The 24436-nt window shown below is 41.2% G+C and overlaps 1 protein-coding gene across 2 annotated transcripts in view; it reads right to left on the reverse strand.

Moving 5' to 3' along the window:
* capn15 (calpain 15) overlaps positions 1-24213 on the reverse strand; it is a gene marked incomplete at its 5' end in the record, with an annotated part of 36440 nt that extends 12227 nt beyond the window's left edge. The window contains 5 exons of one of the 2 annotated variants that reach the window (XM_079261368.1): positions 7-230; positions 1892-2075; positions 3859-4067; positions 7965-9597; positions 24086-24213. In XM_079261368.1, coding sequence (XP_079117494.1) covers positions 7-230; positions 1892-2075; positions 3859-4067; positions 7965-9575 — 2228 coding nt within the window. Of the gene's footprint in view, positions 1-6; positions 231-1891; positions 2076-3858; positions 4068-7964; positions 9598-20178; positions 20358-24085 lie in introns of those variants that run through there. The other variant, XM_079261367.1, reaches the window with a different exon arrangement.
* Positions 24214-24436: the final 223 nt, after the last annotated feature.

Genomic DNA, 24436 nt, shown 5'->3' on the forward strand with positions numbered 1-24436 from the left:
TCTTACCCTGCCTCCTTTGAGCTGAGCATCTTGGCCCAGATGAGGTCTGTATCGATGGGTTCCTCTCGAGGGTTGGTGGAGCTGACCTGGAGCATCAAAGAGTCACAGGGAGCGCCGGTGAGTGTTGCCAGACCTTCGATGGCACGCCCTGCCTGCAGGGCAAAATAGGAACCGTGTAGTTTGGCCAAGGCTTTCTCAATCAGCGCCACCCATAGCTGCTTCCTCTGTGCCTGGAATAATTGGAAAGAAAAGGAAGAAAAATATGACCCTGGGTGAGGATGACTCACCGGGAAAAGTACATTTTTAACATGTTGTTATCTTTCTTCTGGTGTTGAAAGTCTTTCAACCCAGCTGTCAACCTGTTGGCTGTGACTCCAAGGCTGCAATTCTGAAAACAATAAACTGATAACAAAAGGTGAAATGTCTTATTTATTCTTTCTTATCTTTCTACCGTACACATGGTTGTTCATGGATTTCTTGCATTCTCAGCCGACCTGGTGAAGGAATGAACTTCCACCTGGGCAGCCAGGCATTGTTTTTATCATTTGTGATATGGAGTCTTGTTGAGATAAGATACCAATAGAATCTGATGTTTACCTGCTACGGAGTGTGTGTCTCTCCCAGGCATTTGTTCTTGCTTTTATTTCCCTGCACTTTATTTGTTGTATAATTAAATTCTTTATTTGCTTTGTAATAGTTAATTAATTAGACTTTCCTCCTCTGTGAGGCCCTTGGAGATATGCTTGAGATGAAAAGTGACATTGTAAGCTTACATGAACTCATTATTACAGTAGGTAATTATTCAGGGTTTCTGCAGGGTTCTCCCCTGTTGAATTAAAGGCTACTGGAATAGTGTGCAGAAATGGATTTCACTTTGACAGAGATATGAAAATTATCAATGAATACCAACACATATCATGCTGGATTTACATGTTTCGGAAAGAGGATCTCTGAGGTGGCTGCTTAATTAGTTGAGCTATGGACCACCACATAAACAACAGAAAATATTGGATCCTCGGTGCAGCCAGCCCAGGTTTGAGTCACGGTCTGAGGCCCTTTGCTGCATGTCCGTCCCTGCTCTCTCTGACTCCCTTTCCTCTGCAGCTATCATCAGATAATTGCCGATCCAAGTAGAAGATTCCTTAAGAAAAAGGAAGATAATTTTTTGTCATGTGTACTCAACAATTCATTTTTATTAGGGCTGTGACGATATGCTTTTGTCCTGATTCGATCCGATTCAGATTTTTTGTGTGCGGATTTGATTGAAATTGCGATTCTAACAATTCTTCAATATTGCTGATAATTGTAGATTAAACACAAAAAAAAATGTATAAAACTTTTTTTTGCTCATCCTTTTTCTTGATTTCAATTAGGAAAAAACAGCACAGTAGCCAGACCATCATTCTGCTGCTTTAATGCCCAAGAAGACAAATAAAAAGATCAATAAAAACAATAAAATGACCTAACTTTTATAGTGGATGAATTTTATTTATTTGGAAAAAAAAAAAAAAAAAATTTATTAACAAAAAAATCTATTTTAAGATTTTGAAGCAAAAAATCCTGATTTTCAATGTTTTGATTCGATTTTCCCACCCCTAATACGTATGCGTTTATTTTTTCTTGCTAAAAAGTGATTAATATGACAACTATAAGTATGCATAAATTATAAATAAAAAATTGTGCAGAAATTAAGCTTTTGCTTCATCCTGTTCCTTTTCTGGCTCTAAAGTAACGTTTCGTTGGCGATACCAGTGATAATTTGTGTTATTTTGTTGTTCAAAAATAAAGAAATGCCAAATGCCAATCTTTTACTGTAAATCCTTGTACGTTTAAAAAAAAAATCAATGCAAACTTGAATCCGTCCTTCAAGAGGTTCCCACATTTTTCTGACCTGGGAAAAGAGGAGGTATCCATAATCATCACAGGGCAGCATGTCGTCCACCAGTACAGTCGTCCACGTCCCATCTTTACATAACCGAACCTGGTATGCGCCCTCGGGGCAAATTGTCCTTGTGATCATTACCCTCTCCACCAGCTCTGGACGCTCTGCCAACACTGCCAGTGCGCTCAGGAACCTATAAATATAGAAGAAGAAAAAAAAAGACATGAGATCAGGTGGGTCAGATTTTGGAGTGAGAGGATGAGAGTAAAACAAAAGCCTAAAGTAGATTAATCAGTCAATGAAACAAACATGGAAAAAAACAGAATGAACAGTTGACTGTGGTTGACAGAAGCTTTGAAGTTACTTTTTTAGTAAAAAAAAAACAAAAAAACAAAAAACACAACAAAAAAAAGACTAAAATCATAAAGTACATTTGAGAGGGGAAAAAAAGGCTGACATGTAGCTATTCAATTGTAACCGCTGGATTAAAACTATTTTTTACCTCGGTACCTTGAACATTTATGCATCTTTCTTCTTCATAATTTGCACTCACTGAAATGAATCACACAAGTCAAAGCTCAATGACCTTTTGGTTAATTTCCCATTACTGTTAGTTCACCCTGCAGCACACGCCACATTCCTAATTAGCTAGCAAGCAAACGAGTTAATCTAAAATTTAGATACACCTAAAAAATGCTAATTTTGATACACAAAAGAAAAAGCAGCTGAGGAAAAAAAGTCACTTAAAAAACACACTTAAAAAAGCACATATGTCCGAAATTGTTTCTAGCTCACATCAAAATAAAGTAACAGATAGCAAAATATTAATAAAATAATAAGAGCTCTGGGACAGTGTGGGACAGGACCCTTAGATTTATAATTCACATGATATTTACCACATTGAGTAGACACTTCTGCCAATAGGGTATCACAATACATGATGGCCAAACTATCTTTTTCAGCCCAACAATTGCTGCAGTGTTAATGCAGCAGCAATCTGAAGGCTGAAACTCCTGTGTGGGCTTAGACGCGTGTATAACTGCAGCTATATTGCATCTGTTCAAGCAGCAGAACGGCAAGGACGACCAGTCCATTCAATCCCTAATGAAACTGGCAAAAAGAATCCAATAAAAATCCAATTAGCTCTTTTATAATATGACTTTGATGTCAGCCCGAGTCACAGCTGTACTCAAGGACAAAGGTGAAAAGCACAAGTTCCTTCTACCGATATTTGTGTGTGCCTGCAAAAGAGTGAGCGATAAAGCCAACAAGGAAGAATTTGGGTTACATCCTGTTGCGGGTGAGAGGACTTGCCTCTGGGGAGGGTTATTTTTGATAAGCTGTGTGAGCTGATGATGAAGGGAAAAGTTGTAGTGGGAAAACTTTGTGACTGTTCTTTGTTTCATTTGCGTGTATGTGTGTTTGCAGGAAGATGGAAGATGGCGACAGACATAAGCACACACATGAAAGGGCACACAGAACAAGGACAGGGAGATAAAGGATGTGTCCAGACCCACACTGCAGTGAATAATCTGCCAGTCAGGTGTATCTGTACAGCTGTTCAATTCCAAATGCTGCTGCTTACATTTAACTCTCGTCTTCCTCTTTTTTCAACAAACCAGTTTTTTAGTTGCTTGCTTTTTCTTCCTTCATTTAGTGTCTCACTGCCTCTGTGTTTGTCTCCGTTGACTAACTTCAGACTGCATTGCTTGCTGAAAGCCAGATGCCATATAGACAGATGTGTTATATTATATGTTTTCTAATCCTCTCATTTTTCCCAGAGTCTAAAAAGAATTAAACTTTTTAGTTTGGGAATGTTTGGCTACTGTCTTCTGTCCGAAGTCAGAGCATCTTTGTATTGTTTATTTAACCTTTTCAACATCTTTTAGAAAATAAATGATTGGTCTGGACTGTTCTCAGTGACCTACACAGATTTAATGTCTTGTATATCATTGTGTTTTGTTGTGATGGCTCACCAGCAGTTTCCAAGGAGTCCTTGGAGGATGTCAGAGGGTCTCGGGGCACGGAAGACAGACCACTTGACACCTCTGTCTTTGAAGTTGCTGCAGTTGATCTCATGGGGGCGCAGCCATTTTTTGATTCTCTGTTGGACGCTGTCGCCCTCAGGAAACCCCACAGAGCGAGGTCCTGGGGGGAAACTGTCATCCACAAAGTTCACAGAGTTCTGGATAAGAGCAGAGAAACAACAGAGGTTGGTGACAAAAAACTGAAAGACACATAAACCTGCTCAAATCAAATAAACATCAAAGCCCTAATTATGGCTGAATGACATACGCTTAAAACAAAGATTTGCAAACAGTAAATGGAAAAACTAACTTTGAATGCCAAGCTATGTCAGATCTTCTATAAAGTTTATGATAATTAACAGTAACTACAGCTGCCACATCAGCCTTGAACTCTAAAAGAAAAACAAAGGCAAATAATTTCCATCCATATCTTTTCATGTGACAGGAGAAATTACTCCCACTGTTAGCGTGACGTTATATATGAACGGAGAAGAGGATGAAATATGTCACTATATGCTCTACTAGACAGATTATAGTACAAATAAGCTGATCCGACACACACCTACAGAGGAATTTGGCATCACACTAGATTTGAACTATATATGTACCTGACTCTTCTCTGTACCCTGTACCTATTGATCCATTTATATGAAGACATCGACTTTAACACCATCTGCACCTTTGCAACTCATAAACCGACGTTTGAGGAAACATGACAAACCATGTCCGATTTCCAATTTACAGTGAAAGGAGTGAGCTTGGTCAGTCGTAGTGCGAGGCACAACTGAAGTCTCACAGTGAAGCGAATTGATTTGCAACCATCCCCCACAATCTCATTCTGTAACCTTGATGCAGCATCAGCTGCCACACAGAATCACTTCAACGCTTACTTCCCACCACCACCATCCTCGGTCTCCACATGGCTTAAACAACCTGTATTTCACTGGCTTCACTGCTGTGACCCCCGTGTAAGCTTTGATGGTGTAGGCTTATGAGGTTGCTTTGGATTTTTGAGAGAAGTCAAGATCAAATCATGTTGCTCAAAGGTTGAGATCATCTGACATCTATCAGGATAAGTCTGGCTGATTGTCCTCGCTGGGTGGACCTGCTTGCTCTGTCTTTGATTCAATCCCTGGGCACATGCCAGCATGTAAACACACAAGTGTAATCAGTCAATAGTGCCGAGTTAGAACCTGCTGCCTTCCTTTCATCTCACAGACAACACAGAGCTGGCAGCTAAACAAGTGCTTCTTTTCCTTTTAAAAAGGACAGTAAGCGTGTAGCAAAGCAACTAAATGCTACATAAACCAACAGATCTCTTAAAATGTGGAAAGAAAGAACAACAGTGTAGAATGTCACAGTGCCAGACTTATTACAGACAAAACAAAACTGTTAGAGAACAGCCTGGTGTGTACAGACAATGAAAACTTGTCAATGCAGGCAGCCAAAACTTAGAATACAACATACAGAGCAAACTCCCAGAAGAAATCCAAGCAGCACATAGTAAAGGTGGTGAAAGTAAAATTAAAAACAAGAAAAGCCAATCTGTTGCCCTAAAGCATATTTCTATTATTCTACCTAAGAGAGGAACATGAGAAGAAAACAAACTGCTCATGCTCTACTGTACTTACAGCATACAAGTGAAGCAAATGACCATTGTGTTTACTTGTTAAGCACAGTGAGAAAAGCAGACGCACTCAGGAGTACTGGCATTAAGCCCGCACACATCGCTCTCAAAACCAATCAAGGAAAGTCTCAAGCAAAAAGTCAAGGAAGACAAATTATCCTCAGGTGAAGAGAGATTACGCATTAAAACATAACTCCAGCTGCACTTCGGGGATTTATCATTTGCTGAAATGTGGACAAACTCCACTCTACTCTACTTGTATTTCATCAAGAACACCATCTGCTTAATCCAATAAGTCAACAACTGACAATCGTGCTCCATTTCCGTGTGGTTGGACTGCCTACACATCTTCTAAAAGGGCAAACAAGAAGCTTTTATCATTATTAAATTTCCACCACTGGGGCTCGCTTAAGTGTTAGTGCCTTCACACCGATGGATTAGAAAGACCAACACCTTTTGGTTACCAATCTACCCCCCTTTAGGTCTTTGCCCCTTGAAACAGAGAGGAAGCTACTGATGCTGTTAGTGATTAAATGCACTATAGGGAAGCAGATCACTTCTGCTCCTCTCTTCTGTTGCTCTGCTAAAAATAGGCCAGCCCCATGCTCACCTTAGTACACACACACGTACACATACACACACAGCCAGCCAGACACTGAATGCAACACTGGAGATCTGAATGCAGTTGTCTCAAGAGGGTGGGACTTCATTTTGAGGACTTATCAAAGAAGAAAAAACAAACAAAAAAAAAAGATGAGGACATGAGGATGGATGTGATGCAAGGAGGTAAGATGAGGAAATGAAAAGGGAAAAGTATTTTTTTAAGGTATAAAGGGGCAGAGCTATATTCTATGAGAAAAATACACAGATATAAAAATGCTGTTTAAATGACATTCATAACTGAGAGTGAGACTGTGGGATCTCTGATATTCTTTCCTGCTGAGCTAACTTCCCTCCTACGCTCGCAGAAATTAGCCCTGTGACTTTCAAAGAAGGCATTAATAATGCACTCTAAACCTCACTTCATGCTATTGTGAACACGGGATGATAGGTGCCATGCTGGTGGAGTCTTAATGGGCACACACTCAAACATGCAAACAAATTTAGCTAACATGGTTGCTACCTGAATATGTACTGTTCTCAATCCTGTAGTATCCACACTTTTCTTAAGTTTAATGAGAGATTTGCCTCATTAGCATCAAAGTAAGGAGTCTTAACAAATGGTTTGAAATGAACCCCTCTGACAGTCCTGAGTGCAAATCCATGACAACATAATAAAGGCTTATCAAAGGTTCAGCCCTGCAGAGATGAAGGGAGCTTGAGGTGGAGTGACACAAAGCAGCAACATAGAGGTTATCACATCCTAAATGTAGTTGCTAGGGAGGACATTTCTGCATCTCCAACCAGCTGTAACTTTGAATCATACCAAATCAGCTGCCACCGACTACACAATGGACTTCAAAGTTGTTTTGATCTTTAAACATTTAATTCAGACGCAGAAGCATGAAAGTGATTAGAATGCACTATTATTTGAAGTTGTTATGACAACAGACATCCTTTCAATTGCAAATGATTACATTGTACTGTACTTTTCCTTCATTAAGAGACAAAACTGAATTATTACATTTCTGACGCTTTTATATTTCCATTTGATGTGTTATTTCGGTATGAATTCAGATATTTTGTGATCTTTTGATAAAATAAAATAAGGCTGCAGGAAAACATATAGATTTCAATGGGAAATTATATATCTATATTAATGAAAAGTTAATGACAACAAAAATCAGAATTGCAAGGAGTGAACAGTTGCTGAAGTAGAAATGACCAGTGTTAGATGTCTACAGATGAAGACATTATAGTTGCAAAAAAGAAAAAAACAAAAGATCGTGTTAATGTAATGCACCATAAACAGGTCCAAGGCCTTAACTGAACCTAAAACATTCACACGACTAAGCCTGGGTAATAATTTGACCTGCAAACTATACTGCAATCAAATCTATGTCAATCTCCTTAATAAGAATGAGACATTTTCAGTCCATCCATCTACAGAGCCAACTGCGAGCCCTGAGCAGACATCAGCCACCACTTGGTGGTAATGCTCATTTAAGCTAATTGCTAACTGCCAGGACAACCCAAAAAGAGGAAGGATACAAAAACCTGCCGGCAGAATGAGGAAAGAAACTGAGTAGAAAAGTATAAGAGGATGAAAACAGCTGAAGAGAGGCATGACAGAGAGGGGGGAATTTAAACTGAACTCATGTTATCCAACAAAAAAATCAAAAAACAAACAAACAAAAAATAAAGGACTCAAACAGAAATGCATCAATCAGAATAAAACATACTGATAGTTATAACACTTTTGCCCACCCAGCCCGACACAGGACTACCTTTATATAAATTCTTCACCAGCACTTTTTGTTTGTCTTACCTCTCTACAGAAGCTGACTATGTTCTCCCAAAGCTCCTTGGCCTCGCCCTCATCGTTCCGTCGACGGGCTTCAACATGCATGCTCTCCCTCCGCTTCAGAGGCTTAACTACTTTGCGAAGAGTGAGGTACTGCTGCGGCGTGTGGCATGCTGCACAGTTCTTGGCCTTGATGTCATTGAGAAGCGTGCATGCTGGGCAGCTCCACTGTCCTACCTTCTCCTGAAAGCTAGATGAGGTGGAGGAGGAAGAAACAGCAGAAGAAGAGGAAGGAAAGCCTCTGGCCTGTTTCCGCGTTTTATGACCTGAGGAGGAGGATGGTGTACAGGAGCATGATGCAGAACCAGGCCCTGATGGGAGGCCACAGTGTGTACAGCAACGGGATAGAGGTGGCTGCTCCTGAAAGCCATGCAGTTTGGAAGAACCGCAAGCTGAGCACTTGGGTGCACCTGTAGGGTTGCGCAGGGTGCACTTGGAACAGGCCCAGGTACTAAAATCTGGGCTCGAGGGACTGGCTGGGGTAAATCGTACTGTCTCACAGCCTACAAGGTCAATGAGGTCAGCACCAGCCCGTGATGAACGGCAGGCCTCACACTTAGATGAGCTACATGGGTTGGGCAACAAGCAGCTAGGGCACTTCCAGGTGGGGGCAGCAGAGGAAGCAAGGTGGGGAGTTATCGGGTGAGCCTCTTCTTCCTCCAGAATACTGAGGCGCTTGCTGGGGTATGAAGGTTCCTGGGGTTGTGCATGTTTGGGCTTGGCTGGCCGCTGAGGGCCTGGCTGGGGTGGTACACTGGCTGTTGAAGGGGAGGTAGGACTAGGGGTGTTGGTTCCTGGGTTTTGTGGCCGCCCTGGAGGGGGCACCTCTCTTCTGCTGCGGGGCACAGGATTGTTCTGGAGGGAAGAGAAAGAGGCGGCAAAAGGTGAAGCGAGAGTCTGTGAAGAGACATGGGGAGATTCTTGAGGGTCACAAGGAAGGGCTGGGGGGGAGTCATCAGTTAAGTCAATGAGTAGTGGAGCTGATCCAGCTGTGTGAACAGGAAACCCTAGCACAGGTGTGCGGACTTCAGGCACCACCAGCGCTTCTGGAGGGATTTTAGGCAAAGAAAGCTTTCTGGGTCCACCACAGGCTGAGCATGACAATGCTACTGGGGTGTTGTGTAGCGTGCAACGTGGGCAAGTCCAGCCAGAGTGCTGCCCTTCCAGACCACCCACTTCCCCGTTGCTCTCAGACCGCCGTAATGGTTCCTCCTTAGCTGGATGCTGTCCATGGGGCTCCAACAGAACTGTGGGGGTGACAGCAGGTGTTGGGGGTTCAATCGGCACAGGTGGGAGGCCATTGGCAGTGGCAGCAATGGTGGTAGTAGGGGCTGTGTGGGTGGAAGGGGATGGACCAAAGCCACAGACAGAGCAGGCTCCAGATCCCTGGGGATTGTTGAGCGTACAGCGGGGACAGGCCCAGCGATGTTCCTCAGTGCTGCTCAGCCTCAGGATCTGATTCAGATCAGGTTTCTGGCGTGGTGCCTCACAGATGGAACAGCGAGGTGCTGCACCGGCATTTAGGAAGGTGCAGCGTCCACATGACCACTCACTGCCTCGCACTGCTGCTGCCATGGAGCCAGGAGAGTGAGAGTGGCTGGAAAAAAACAAAACAAAAAACAATAAAAATCGAGTCAGAACAATTACAAATAAAATAAAACATTAGAAAGTGAAAACTTATTTTCCGTTTTGATGGAAGGCCTGGCAAAAAAGATGCAGGCTAAGTGCAGTGCTGTACAGTCAACTGAGGTGGGTTATTTTGTAATATTCACAGCAATGTTTAAACAAACTGTCAGAGAAAAGGAGGAGACAAATAGAGAGGAGCATGATGGCAGTAAGAACTTATTAAAAAGCAAGTGAATAAGTGTATGCTTCCAAGCACTAAAAGTGATTACCTAAAAAAAAAAAAAAAACAAAAAAAAAAAAAACAGACAGCAACAAAAATCATTCTGAGAATGTAAGAGGAAGAGAGAAAGAGACAAAATTAGAAATGAAAAATCGAGTGTGAGAGGGAACGATTAGCGAGTGCAGGGGAAAAATCAAATCTCCCTCCTGGGGGCAGTGAGGGCATTAAATCCATACACAATGGCCACCTGATTAGAGCCAGGGAGACAGCACACAGAGAGGAGGAGCCAGAGGGGAGGAGAGAAGACGAGACTGCTTGTCTCAGAATATTAGGGCAACACTTTTCAGGTCTCCCTGACTGACACTTATTAGAATGGGAAAAACACACATGATCTCTTCCACTTAATATTAGCACATCTTCCCCATCTCAGTGAATATTAATTCAATTCAATTCAATTCAACTTTATTTATATAGCGTCAAATCACGGCAATGCCATCTCAAGACGCTTTACAGACAGAGGGGAAAACATAATGAAGGCCAATTCATAACAGCCTATATAAGGAAACCAACAGGGTATATTGGGGCAACTTAAGGTCATGTCAATCTCATGCCAAAGTGCATTTGGAACAGATTAGGGCATTTGTTCTGGCACCACTTATAACCCCAGCATATTTTCAGGGCAAGTTATTCACATAAGAAATAAAGCAATGCAAAGCCAGCTAAAAATCAATAAATTAAACTGAACTCAACTGTTGCAAACAGTACAGTGAGGAATTTAGTTTCCACTGAAAATATAAATCTAAATGTCTTTTTGTAGACTGACTTATTTATCCGGTGTGCCTGCAGTCTAGTCAATCTGACTTTTTGACAGTGAATTTATTCGGGCCTTTAGAGGTAGAGCAGCACAGTTACATACTTCCAACTCTGCATGAGAGGTTTGCAAAAGGACAGCCCTGAGGGACAGACAGGGTTACCGCATGGACAAGTCCATAAATGTCACTGTCACTCAGGCTGCTCATGTGTGAACACAAATACAGAGAAGGCAATGTGGGAATTTTAGGAAGGTGGAGCATGAGGTGCTAAAAGCTAGGATGCTAAAGTGCTTTACGCATTGTTCCCAGAGGGAAAGATACTACCCACAAACTGCCAGCAGCTTGTGGTCACATTTATCCAGCTTTGTAATGTTTTGTTTGAAAAATCATACCCGGACCTACAGCTGCTTTTGATAAAATATCTTTGTGAGGAAGCAGAACTGTTTTTTTTTTTTTTTTTGGAATAGAGTTTTATTACCAGTGAAGTGAGATGTGGTTGGACAAGCTAAGTTTAGTCATTCCCACTGCAATGCCCAGTGTCCAGGCCAGCTAACTGTTCCTCTTTCAACTCCATTAAACCCTTTTCAAATCAAGCAAATCTTTGGGAACCCAAGGGAACCTCTTACAACAGATAACATCTTGCTGCCAGCCTCCCTGAGGTAAAGAAGAAAATGACAGTAAGACGGACACAAATGTGTCTCTTTGGTGCCTCTGGTTTGCTTGCATGTCTCTATACAGGCATGTAGCTATATTTATCCATAGATGTAGCTTAGTTGCTTGTATTATTATCTACCAACATTTGTAAAGAAGTACTGGAGGAAAAGCTGCAGTGCTTTATGTCAAGAGCCATTAGCCCTGCTTTCATTCTCCTGAGATAAAGTTAGCACTCACAATGTTAAATGGGAAGAGAACTTATACTTCTCCATTCCTTGATCCCACAGTACCACAAGCAATGACCATAGTAGCTATGCAATAGTAATTCTGGCTTTTAAAAGAAACTTTCTAAATCATGTAATGATTTAGAAATATGTCTTGAGACTACAACACATTCTTCTGTGCACCTACAACATTTCAGTTAGACGTGCTGAATAAAGTGGCCACCCCATGCTAGCTTTGATAGCACATGTTCACACCGTGTTAGGCTCTCCAAAGGCCTGCTTTTCTGAGGACTGGAGGCAGCAATGGCGACGACAACAACAGCAGCAGCAGCATGTATCACCACCTCATGTTTGATGACAGGTTCTACCCTGTGGCCATTTTCATAACTGTCAGGCCTCTTTCATCTCTCGCAGGAAAGTAAAGTTATGGTGTCAGGCAGCCACATGGAGACTTTCAAGTGATTTGGTTCTTGCCAAAGCACAGACACAGCAAATAATTCATTTTTCTTAGCAGCAAAAGTATTGAAGCTGGGCATCCATCCTAAGGGACATCTCTAAAAGTAACACATGGTTACATGGATATGCTGTGAATGTACAGTCACAAAAATCTTTGCATGTACAGTACAACTCCGACTTGCAATAACAGGACACCCCCTAAACCCAAAAGGATGTTTTTTTCAAATTTATGTTCCACTCATCCAAAGAAGTGTGCACAAAAGCATATATTCACAAAGACACATACACATGCCTATTGTCCTTGACCCTGCGTTCAGCAGAGCGGCTCTAAAAGTGCCCACTTCAGCTCCTCAGCAGTGCAGACGGGCAGTTAGCCAATAGTTTACAGGGAACAGAGACAGCAGAGGCGAGACATCACCTCTAGAAACCCTGTCTTTTTCCGTTCAGTTTTCAGTGCAGAAGGCTACTCCTTCAGTTTCTGCTCCTTGTCTACATTCACTTAAGAGCATAACTAACCACTGGCAAATTTGTCAAAAATTTTTGAAGCGTAAGACAATCAGATTCAAGAGAATACTAGATAGGAGCTCAACAACTTAGCTCACTTATAAGCAAAACTGTACCATTCTGAAAAACAATAAAATTATTGCAACAGGTGAAATATCTACACAGAAACCACAAGGATTTGAAGCGAAGGATGCCTATTATAAGTAGAAGGAGGAGAGCACTAAAACCTACACACAAAAAAATGTGAGTAAAGTTTTATGAAATATTGCAAAAACCCTGACAACAGTGTGTGAACCACTGAAAGAAAAGCTGGCTTCTTGGATTCATTTTACATATTAAACTCAGTGGGGAGAACAAGTGTGCTGAATCTTGCCAGTTTCTCCCTGCCTCACTGTGAGACATTTGGCCTTTGTGCGACAGTCATTAGCACTGCCATTCCAAAGTTGGCCCTGAGCCCAGGACCTCAGGGACACTTGTGCTACCTTATTTGGCCAGAGGGGGCAGACTGCTTCTCTTTTTCTCATTCAACATAAAAATATGGATAAAACTAAAGATTATCAGGAGAATGAATGAGTCACTCATAAATACGCATGCTAATAAAAATATTCCCTTAGCTGTTTGAAGAAGGAATTATGACACTGGGGGAGCTGGTGCATGAAGAAACCCTCTCAGCACTTTAGAGACATAACAGATGGTCTGTCATACAGTTTACACTGGGTGTCACATGTACACTCAACAACATATTCGCCAAAGACAAGGTGTCTTCAAGTCTTAACAATAAACAACTACATGGAATTTCTTTATCAACACATATAGCTGACTCCATGCTTTTGCTTCTTATTAGACAATTAAAATTTCCTATCAGGTGAGTGCACTTCTTGTATCTGAAAAAGATACACAGTCAGCTTTCTGGTATGGAGACAACTTGGCAGGGAAAAATATCTAACAATAACTTGGTGTTTGTCAAGAATATATTTGTAAGGCATCAATTTTACTAAGGCTAAAGATAACAAGAAAACAAATATAAAGGATGCTAAAATACAAAGCCATTTACATATCTTAAACAAGGCTTCTAACACATACGAAAACAATTCATTCAAACAGTTCAACAAAGTATTTACTAAAATGAATATTTACAATCATAGTAGAATAAAAAAAAAAAAAACTAAGGCGCTACATCATTACTGATGTTTTAGCTTTCAACTGTAGATTGTTTGTTATACCACATACAAATTTCATTATCCAGCATGATGTCCACCTAATACAGGTTGAGGGTTTTCATGGATTGCAGGTGAGTCTTTAAGACTCCCTCAAACAAGCCTGTTTAATTATGAGTATGATAAAACTGTCTTCCTTTACGAATTTTACATATGGACGTTTCACACACACTGTTGACCATAATGACCTATATAAGGTGTTCCTAAAATAAATGTTTTTATAGAATAAAGAAGGAAGTTTGGATTTATTTTTATATGTAGGACCAAAGCTCATTCACAGACTTACTTGGACTGTGAATTCAATTCTGAAAGCTCCAAACACACTTTTACTCATGATTATGACTGTACAGCTGGCAGCTTGTCAGCGCCAACACACACACACACAAAAAAATCAAAATATTCCTCTGGGATTAATAAAATAGTTTTTCCATTCATTTCAAATATTTTTTTTGTTGTATGTGTGTGTGTGTGTGTGTGTGTACCAGACTGAGCAAACACAGATCAAAAGGAAAGCCCAAGGAGCTCTGATCTGAGAAAGAGGATTGGAGATTTACACAGTCACAAATACCTCATGGAGACATTTCTAAATTGCAGATACCAAGAACATCAATTCAAACATTTATTCAGATATAAATGTTGCTGAACCGTATAGCTACTTCCCCATAAATTGGAAGAAAACAAAAGTGTCACCCTCATCTGAGACTGAATTGGTTATAGGGAGGACAGAAACAGCCCAGGACCTACCAATGCACAGTTGTGCGATAAAGTACAAAGTGCCATAACAGCAGTATTGCTCTCTAAAGTCAAGTTAGTTATTACAACTGGCATTCTTCTGTGTCATAAATCACAAATCAACACCTTAATACTTACATTAAGTTTTACAGAATCACATGAACAAATAAATGCTCTTCTTGAGATTCTATGTTCATATGAGAAAAAGACGCGAGTTGTTTGGCTACAATGATACTTCTAAAGAAGAAAGGTGTAGGTAAGCAGCCCTGAGAACACTGCCAACTGCTAATCCTGTAAGTATCGGCATCATAATCTGAAACAGTTTTGCTTTCAGTAGAACTGCTGTGTCATACAAAGTGAGTGGAATTAAAAAGTATCTCCTTACAGCCCCAGGCCTTGGCATCTTTGGTTTTATTTGGTAAAAACCTGTAAGGACCAGTAAGTAACTAGTAAGAACCAGTAACAACTTCAACAAATTTTTCAGCATAATGTTAAACAATAAGAGTTAAAAGCTGGATTTTGCTGAATGTTTTAACAGGACAATGACCTGGGGCACACATCGAAGCTGGCTGTTGAATGGTGGGGAAAAGCAGGTTAACATTAAGCTTTTAATATAGGCTTTTTAAAGTCAATACTCCATCAAATCAATATTCAATCATGCCCATGAAGACTGGATGCCACCTTTTAACTGAAACTGGACATGAGAGCTGTACTACACACTTTCCATGAATCAAATGGGAAAAACTGTGCTGTCACTATGACATTTCATTACTGCATTAAGTTTGCTTGTTTTTCTTTTAAACATTTTCTAGGATTGCTGTGTTTTTTCTGCCACTTATCTTTTTTTTTTTTTGAGGAAAAAAACCCATTATGAATGACTTAATTTGTATGTTAAATTACTTTGGCAGACTGATTCTAGGTTACCCAACGATGTGGACCTCACTTTTAGAAGACATGTTTCCACATGTAGCCACCTACACAAACATGCACAGCTAAATAAAACGGTTCATGATAAATACTAAGAGAAAGAGTCCCACCATTCACAGAGTTTATGTTAGAAGGATGTCTGTTATTATGTTCGTGACAACCCATTTTATAGCTGCTTATGTACGAGCAGCAATGAATACTGGGAGGATTTTTCCTTTGCTATCAGCTACAAGTGCATTAGCAAAAGCTTTTAGCGTGTTGTGATTACACACACATTCTGTATTTCTCCAATGCAAATACCACAGGCTGACACAGATGACTCTAGCAGGAGTGTAACTTTTGCTTTAAACAACATTGACTTTCCTAGTTTAATAAAACTTATCAAAGGCTTCTTTAACCTTCGATCAGACATGCTGCAAAAGGGAAAATAATGTTGAAACATCCAGCTGCATCTGAACACACCCAGAAATCTTTAGTGATGGGTGTTAGATAAGCATCGCTATAAAATCTCAGTCACTTGGGAAAACGCAATGAGAAATTATTTAGTAATGAAAGCATCCTGTCCACAGCTGTCATACTGGCTAAAACCTTTCACTTCATTGAGGGCAACCTTTCCACTTAATAATTTACTCCTGCCAAGTATTCATCCTTCTCTTGGAGGAGAGCTGATTAGTCAGGGTCAGAGAATTGAGTCTTAATTATAAGAAGCTCTTTCCATCTTCCAGGTATTATGTTGAAGCATGATATGACTCATTAATCAACCCCAACAAGTCCACTATTCATTTATTACCATAAAAACTATGGAATTCAGCCAGTAACTGCTCCTTATCTGAGGGTGTCCACAGCCAAGACTTAAGCTGCAGATAAAGAGTCTTGACTCTGGCACATTGAAACTTAGTTACGTGATACAAAGCTTTGGTGACAGTGACGCCTTTAGTCACAAGGGATGGCACAAAAACAACTGTGGAAGCTTTTTAAGGCAATGAGAGTTCAGAGTTTATAAACATAAAGTGATGAGGTGGGGATGTTGGGACAAAGAATCCTATGAGGCAAGACCTCTTCTGAAAAAGGACCCCAAATTTAAAAAATTCCACCAACAACCATGGTTGTAGGGTATATAAGCAACAAGCAACTCCAGTAAATGAACAAATAATCCACTGTTCTGAAATGGGATTACAGGAGTCACAGGAAGGGTGTGACACCTTAGCAACAAGGGTTATGTTGTGGAAATGATCACAACACTGGCTAAGTAATGAGATACATGAGAAAAAAAATACAAATTCTTCTTCTGCTTTCAGTCTTCAATGTTTTCAGGCAAACCTAACTAAGATGGTAAAACAACTTATGATTAAAGGGCCTCAAAACAGACACTAACAGACAGAAAAGACTATACAAAAGATGTCAAATACTCTTAAGAGATCAATTTTTTTCCACCCAGAAAGCAGTAGCTTCTGACCTCTAGCTTTGCCCTCGGTGAATATTTCAGGACGAGTGCTCATTTTTGACGAGCGAATCTGTCAGTAGTTGAGACAGCCTCAGACATTTGAATCTTTAAACAGAGGAAACTGTCTGACTGGGTTTCAGCGACATTAACAGCATAGAGCAAAGCGAGAGCAAGCAGGAAGCTTCAAAATCAGAAAAGGAGAAGAAGCGAAGGGGGAGATATGGCAGCAGCATAGCTCTGCTGCTCTAATAAACTAGAGATTCCAGCAGGCACCCGAACCTGGAAGGCTGGAGCACTGCTGGCAAGAGTGCTGCCACCAATCCTAACAGAGACAGACAGCAAAAAGTAAAGTTTTAGTTCATGCTGGCACAATATTAATTTCCCCATTGAAGACAGACCAGTTAAAAAAGCACTTGCCAGGAGGATGCAGTGAGTCGTCGGCTTCTTCATGAAGTGACTAAACCTTTAAATTATTTATCAGCAACTTATATGATATTTCTTTAGAGGTGTGGCATGCCTGCATAGTTTTCTTTCTGTGCAGGAGACAGCCAGGTTAGCATGTGTGGTCTTATCTAGGGCCTGATGGAATTAGGTTACGGAGCATATGCTACAGATTTCCATGGCAACAAGAGTGGGGAAATCTGGAATCATGTCAGTTGCAGAGCCAACAGGCTATTTTTTTCCCCCCTCGCTGCAGAACTGCTCGGTTTTCCAAAGAAAGCCACACGATGAGACAAAGCTGACATGTCGGTTCTATTCTTATGGCTTGGGGGAGTGTCCTGACGCGGCCCTGTCTTCATTAGACAGGCAAAAGCAAGAGAGCACATGGTGAAATCATTCAGACGTTAACATAGCCAGTAACCTTGCTTGTTGAGCCCAAGTGGACTTGTTTTAATCCAATTAAAGGTAGAAGAGCCGGTGGCATGAAACAACGATAAACACCATCATCCATCATGCCTGGACAGTAGAGACTCTGGGATCAACTCAGGAGAGAGCAGACGCAGACTTTAAGGCTTCAAGAACCCCAAGGCCAACACACAAACAGTATGTGGATTAAAGTGCTGCATTTTTCTCTGAACAGTGTATGAAAGGGCAGTGTCACGCTTTTAATTAAAACAGAAATAAGTCTCTGAAGTTATTAAACATTGCAGCTCAGTCGATTACATGAGTCTGTCTAATAAATCAATTATCTTGTGTAAACTTTTACAGCTGAGGTACTGATTCAGGACACACAAATGCTTCATCGAGTCACTAACTGAAATGACCTCAAGGACAAGACTGCCTGTGGAAGTTCTGAGGTACAAAAAGAGCACAACAGAAGAAGAAAGAAAAATGTTTTATGGGGCAATTTATTAGAAAGGAAACTGGATGAGTACAGCTGAAAATAAGCTGGGCTCATAGAGTTCTGTTGTTTCCATATTTCATGCTCTGTCACAGCTCAGCAGAGCTTGCCTAACGTCGTTAGGCTCACACAGCAGTGTGTATATGTGAATAAAAGAGGGTGAGTGGGGGTAGATAATGAACCACGTTTCAACTGCTACTATACAGTCTTTGTAAAACATCTGATGTTAGTTTATCTATGAGTGGATGTCCCACCCTGGTTTCTGTAAGTAAACACAAATGGACTGTAATGTACATCTATGCTCAGCTGACAAAGGCTGCAGTCTGACTGGTGATGGAGGCATAAGCCTGTTGTCGCAGAGATGCACAAAACACAACAGAAGATTCTTCTAATTCTCTCAAATAGGGCTGAATGGTGGCATAGTGTTTAGCACTGTGACCTCACAGCAAGAAGATCGCTGGTTCGATCCTCGGCTGGGGCGAGGCTTGGACAGTGGCTTTTCTGTGTGGAGTTTCTCCCAATATATGCGTAGGTTCTCTCGGGTACTCTGGCCACCGTCCAAAGACATGCATGTTAGGCTCTTTCGTTACTCTAAATTTACCCATAGAGTAAGTTGTTTGTCTCTGTGTGGACTGCGATGAGCTGGTGAGCTGTCCAGGGTGTACCCCCCGCCTTTGCCCAAAGACTCCAGCTTTACCGCATCGGATTAAGCGGTTAGGACAATGAATAAGTTTAAATATTTTTTATTTATAGAGGATTAAGCAGTGGGGTTACAAGACAACTTTAACTGTTAAATGTGTTGCAAGTGTAAGACAAGCACCGACAGAAGTCAGCAGGAATCAAGAAAGATGAAAGCCCAACTGGAGACTGATGCTGAATAAATAATGACATTGTGGGGAAATGTGATCGGGCTCTCTGAAAATCAATAACTAACAACCAGACCATGATGCCCTGAGTGACTCAGCAACAACTTCAATACACTTCAGGCGGTCAATATCAACTGCCTGTTCTCGTTTGGGGAGACATGACCCAAAAAGCTAAAGGAAACACTTCTAAACAAGCCTATGTGAGGGTTGCTAAGAAGCTCATCTATTGGGAGAAAGTCAGTCAAAGCTGCTGGATGAGCTGCACATTGAAGGCTTCTTACAAACCACGGCCTTTCAGTAATGTTGACTGTGACTCAGAGGGCAGGAACTGGAATGATGGATTATTACTGTACAGTGTTTCCTGTAGATGAAGTCAATCTTTTTGATGCAATAAATACTCAGAAGCAGAGTCAATACGAATGACGGGTCCTGATCAACAAGCTACTGGTATGGAATTGTGTAGGTTAATAAATGATAACATTAAATCAAATCAGTACAAGTGGATGTGAGTTTGTGCTGATGTCTTCATCAAGGTGCACTAAAAAAAAAAAAATAAATAAAAAAAAAAAAAGATGCAGTTTTTAGGAATTTGAATGAGATCAAAACTCATATTGTAATTGCCCTTGGGTTGTTTATTTTGTTGGGTTGCTTCAGATCAGGTTGGACTATCTGTCTGTGCAATCCGCTCAGACCTGCCAGAATTATACCACATACTGTACAGCTGAGCTGAAAGGAAGTGGGATTTTGTTTTTCAAATCCGGCTTAGCCAGATTTTGAGACCAGCATGGACCAATATCAAAATGCAGGCTTTGATTAGATGAGCTCTAATTAAACAGCAGATATGATCTACAGTAAGGCAGTTATCGAATCCCTGATTTTGTAATCATTTTAAAAAGACTTTGCAACGGTGTGTTTCAAACAGAAATAATCCAAATGAAGCCATCCAACTCCAAAGAGTGCTGATTACTTTCAACCATGACAAGAAAATACAAGCACAAAAGCATTCAAATTATGCCAGTGTGTGTGTGTATGCGTCACAGCTTTAAAGGACAACAGGCTGTATAACCAAAAGATGTCGGGCCAGATCCAGCCCAAATGCACTCGGGCTGAGGGATGTGTTTGCACTTGGCTGGTTCTACAACGTCAGCTCTTACCTCCGCTCTCGATGAGGCAATGGATGCTGCTGCTGCCGTGTGATGAAGGTGGTGCCCCATACTGGACTGCTGTGACTGTTTCTGAGCCAACCCACAGGGGGTGATGAAGGGTAGGGGGTGCTGTGAAAGCCATGGTCCGACTCAGTCTCTGCAGCGAGAGATGAGGCTGAGCTCCCCATCACCACGGAGACAGGAAACTTGTCTTTTACTTGTCTCTGGTAAGGGTATCTGCTTTCTTATTTTATCCCTTAAAACATTAACACTTACTGGGGATCCACTGGTTTACCCCAAAATATAAAGAGTTTCTTCCTTTGCTTGAGTACACGAGGAACAAAATACAGCAATAGGGAAGCAAAGATAGATGTACTCAAAAGACTTGGGTAACTTGTGTGTGGATAACTATCCAGGCTTCATTTCCCATAGTGCATGGGAGAGGTTCTCAGTGTAAGTAAAACTGTTTCTTGGGGCATAGACAGCTTACAATAATGCAGCATCTGTTCTCCAAGAAGAAAAAATTGAGTTTTGCTGTCGTGAATGCTTGTAATCCTTCTTGTACATGTTATGCTTATACCGCTCTGCACCAAGTCCTTCCACAATGTTACTTATAATTCCTTCCATGAACAGTCTGTCACATCTCTCCAGCCGGTGCAGTCTCATGGCCTGGCTCTTCTTTCTTTAGTGCATGCTTCGAAGACCAAGAGAAGTCGGAAAGATTGCGTCCATACTTGTGTTTGCTGTGAGTCAACACTGAAACAGCCAAACTGCAAACCTCCAACCCACTCATGTCATCATAATTAGATCAGGAGTTCATAAAGACAGATAAATAGCAGGTAATGGCTGTGCAGATCTTGCTTGAATAAAAGTCACAGAAAATATATCCAGAGTTATTTACAACATGGGTAATGGATTAAATTAATGCATTGCATTTCATGGGAGGGGTTTTTGGCAAAACTACAAGTATGCAAATACCCAAGTCTCTTCTTTCAGACACCCAGTCTGACTAACAGCTGTTGTAGAGGTTTACCACCAAAACACCTCAGCTGCATTTCTCCCACAGGATGCAAGATTAGTTCACTTCTAGTTTGGAATGAATTTAGGGATTCCCCACAATCAAATAAAAATTTAAAAAAAAAAAAAAAAAAAAATTAAACCTTGATGATTTTAGTTTTAAAGATTCCTCATACTTAAAATCTTACAACAGTACGAGAAGCTTAAGACTCTTGAGGCTCTGCAACAACTATCCAACAAAACACCAGAGAGAAAAGCTCAGTGTTATGCTGCGCTGCTCTGCCAAGGCAAGGACAAGAGATGATCCTGGTTTCCCCTGTCTGACGGCTGCAGCTTCATTTCTCTGATCCCACCTCCAAAACCGACAGGTCTAGTTTATCAACTTGCGCTTGGATTCATATAGACTTAACATAAAATAGCAAGTCTCTACATGCAAAAGAAAAAAAATAGCTGAAGGAAACAAGTCTCATAGTCGCCAACCTGTCACAGAAGAGAACTTCTTAACATGCATTTCGATCGAATTAGGAAAGAAAGAAAAAAGCCAGAGGTAAAAGTCAAAGAAGAGAAATGTTTCATGGGTTTAGCTTTCATGTGTATCAAGTATTTGCTGATTATAAAAGCGACGGATAGATCGCATGGGCTTCAATCTGTAGTTTCCAGGTTCAAGAAAAGGCAACATGATAAGTGATAAATCACGCGCCTGCAGGTTTTCAGTTTAGCCTCTTCACACCGCAACGCATTTGTTTGAAAACGGGATGCGAGTCCGTGTCTCTCCCCCCCATCCAGCAGTACAAAGGCCGGGGAAAGTAGCCTCGCATACAAGAAGCAATATCCAGGTTTACGGAACGTGAAAACAGCGGTGGTAGTCTCATAAAAGACGCACTCATTCGCAAATTTCATCTTCCACTGGGTCCATCCCTGCCAGCGCACATCTCATGTTTCCAGTGCGGAGGCTTGTTGTCTTAAACAGGAGACATTCTCGCTTCGGTCCCGCTGTCGGCTTGGATGTTACACTGTTTGTACAAGAAAACTGTACCATCTCACACATCTTGGTGTCACCGCCCCGTTATATGGTTTTAGTCTGCCCAGTCTTCCGTTTTTTCCATCTTTCAATTCTCCCTCACTGATAGCCTGAGCGCAGTGGACGAGGATGCAATCTCCTCCAGCGGATTACCCAGTGTCAGCAGAGCGCAGGCGCACTGGCCAGACGAGCAGAGAAAATCTGGAAAGCTGCGTTCAAGAGATTTAAATAGAGCTCAACAAAGTGCAAGCTGTACAGCTCCCAGTCATAATGAGAACGGGATCACAGCGTAATGGCTAGTGATGAGACTAAAATACAGCATGTGCACGATAAGGTCTGATCGGTGATATAAAAAACACATTTCATCCCATAAAAACAGTACACATTATGCAACTGGAAAGGCTTTTTTTTCCCTGCTTTGAAAGACAGCATCACTATTAGCCAATATCAGTGACAGGTTAAACAGAGGACAGCGGTGACTACAAGTCTCATCATTGCTCAACTGTCCTGGCAAATTACTGAAATAAGCCATCAAACTTTCTCTTTACCCAGTTCCACCCCAAATAACTTTCCTGGCCTCATTTCTTGTCACTTCTTCAGAGAATGTAGAGTTCACCAACAGCATAAGAGCATGGTGCTCCAGCTACAAAACTCGCTTGTGAGGTGAACAAGATGTTTCAATGCTTCTTTTTTTTTTTCTTTCCTTTTTTCTTTTGCTTTGAAGGAAGTGACTCTGCGTCATGCAGACCGACTCTGAAACCAATGATCTACCAGGACTTCTGCATGACAAGTGCTGGAGGAGTGTGTTGCAATCACAATTCTGACAGTTCCAGAGAATGAAACTGGTTTATCGAGTAAATTATGTTCACTTGCAATTCCAGAGATCTAAACACCTTACAGTGTGTGCTGTAACAAGGGTAGATTTAAAACAAAGCTAAATACCAGAGTGTAAAGCAGAAGCAAAGACTATGAGTCATTCTTTAAAGGGGAAAAACAGTCAATAATGAAACGCAAATGTTCTGAATAAAATGCTTGTTACAAAACAAACAAAAAACAAAACAAACAAAAAAAAAAAACTGAAGTGAGTGCAACCCTCTGTTAAGGGCGCACCTGTCCAAGAACCACCTGTCTCACTGCAAGTCAGTTCCAAGAGATATGGCAGCTGACACAGCCAGTGCCAGGGGGAGAGATTGGATTTCATTTCTTTTCTCTAGGGGCACATTGAAGGAAGAAGGGGAAGCAAGGATATGAGCTGATTTCATGGTACATTGCAGGTGTAACTTCTTTAACACCCTAAATGTCCTGACTGACCCAAGTACTCTTAAAGAAAAACTTCCTTGTGAACATGACAGCACACATTTTCTTTAAATATAGAATTTTTCTTTATCTTAATCTTAGACTTGATGATCTTCTTGCTGTATAAACTTGAACTGGATCTACGTTCAGGACTCAGGTTTCATTCCCCTGAAGTGTCTATGAGCAAGTCAGTAGCCCATCTTCCGTGTCTGGATGAAGGTTTACCTCCCCTGATATTACCCCATCACTCCCATAAACCCAGTAACAGACAGAAAAGAGGAAAAGCCCTACTTCTTTGTGTTCAGTACAGAGAAGAGACGTGAATTCAAGAACTCCACAACCCTTACATGAAACACTTGTTTAATATCCAAGGCACTAACCAACCTATTTACGAAGTGTTAAGTCTGCCAACACAAACAGCAGCTATACTGTAGCTGGATAGAAACTGAACAGTCCTATTGAGACGAGGAAAACGCCGGGAAACCTAAACAAAGACTCTTTTTTAGCCATTCGGACGACATTGCTGATGTTGCCCTACAATCGTGTACTTACTAAAGTCCATTCATGAATCTGTAATCTTACCTCGAGTCGTGTGGAGAGGAACTATTCCTGCTTTTTCGGTCGTTTCGGTGTTAACTTTTCACAGCCATGGAGACGATAAGTTCCTCCCCGGGTTGTACCTTGGTCATCCTAACCTTCACAGGCATTAGCCTTGTACTCTCCGCTGCCGACGCATACTTGGGACGTTTGTGTCAAACACCTAAGTGTACAGTTTATTTCCACTCTGTCAGGTATTAGCGACACAGATGCGACCTCATAGGTTTTCCTCAAACAGTCCAGGAAGGAAGGGGAATCTCTACGGAGTAAATAGAGAGAGGACGTACGTTAAATACGTAGCGTTGCGCTCACCTCATTCTTGAGGCCGCGCGTTAG

The sequence above is a fragment of the Telmatherina bonti genome (genome assembly GCF_933228915.1).
Source record: "Telmatherina bonti genome assembly, chromosome: 21".
NCBI classification, from domain to species: domain Eukaryota; kingdom Metazoa; phylum Chordata; class Actinopteri; order Atheriniformes; family Telmatherinidae; genus Telmatherina; species Telmatherina bonti.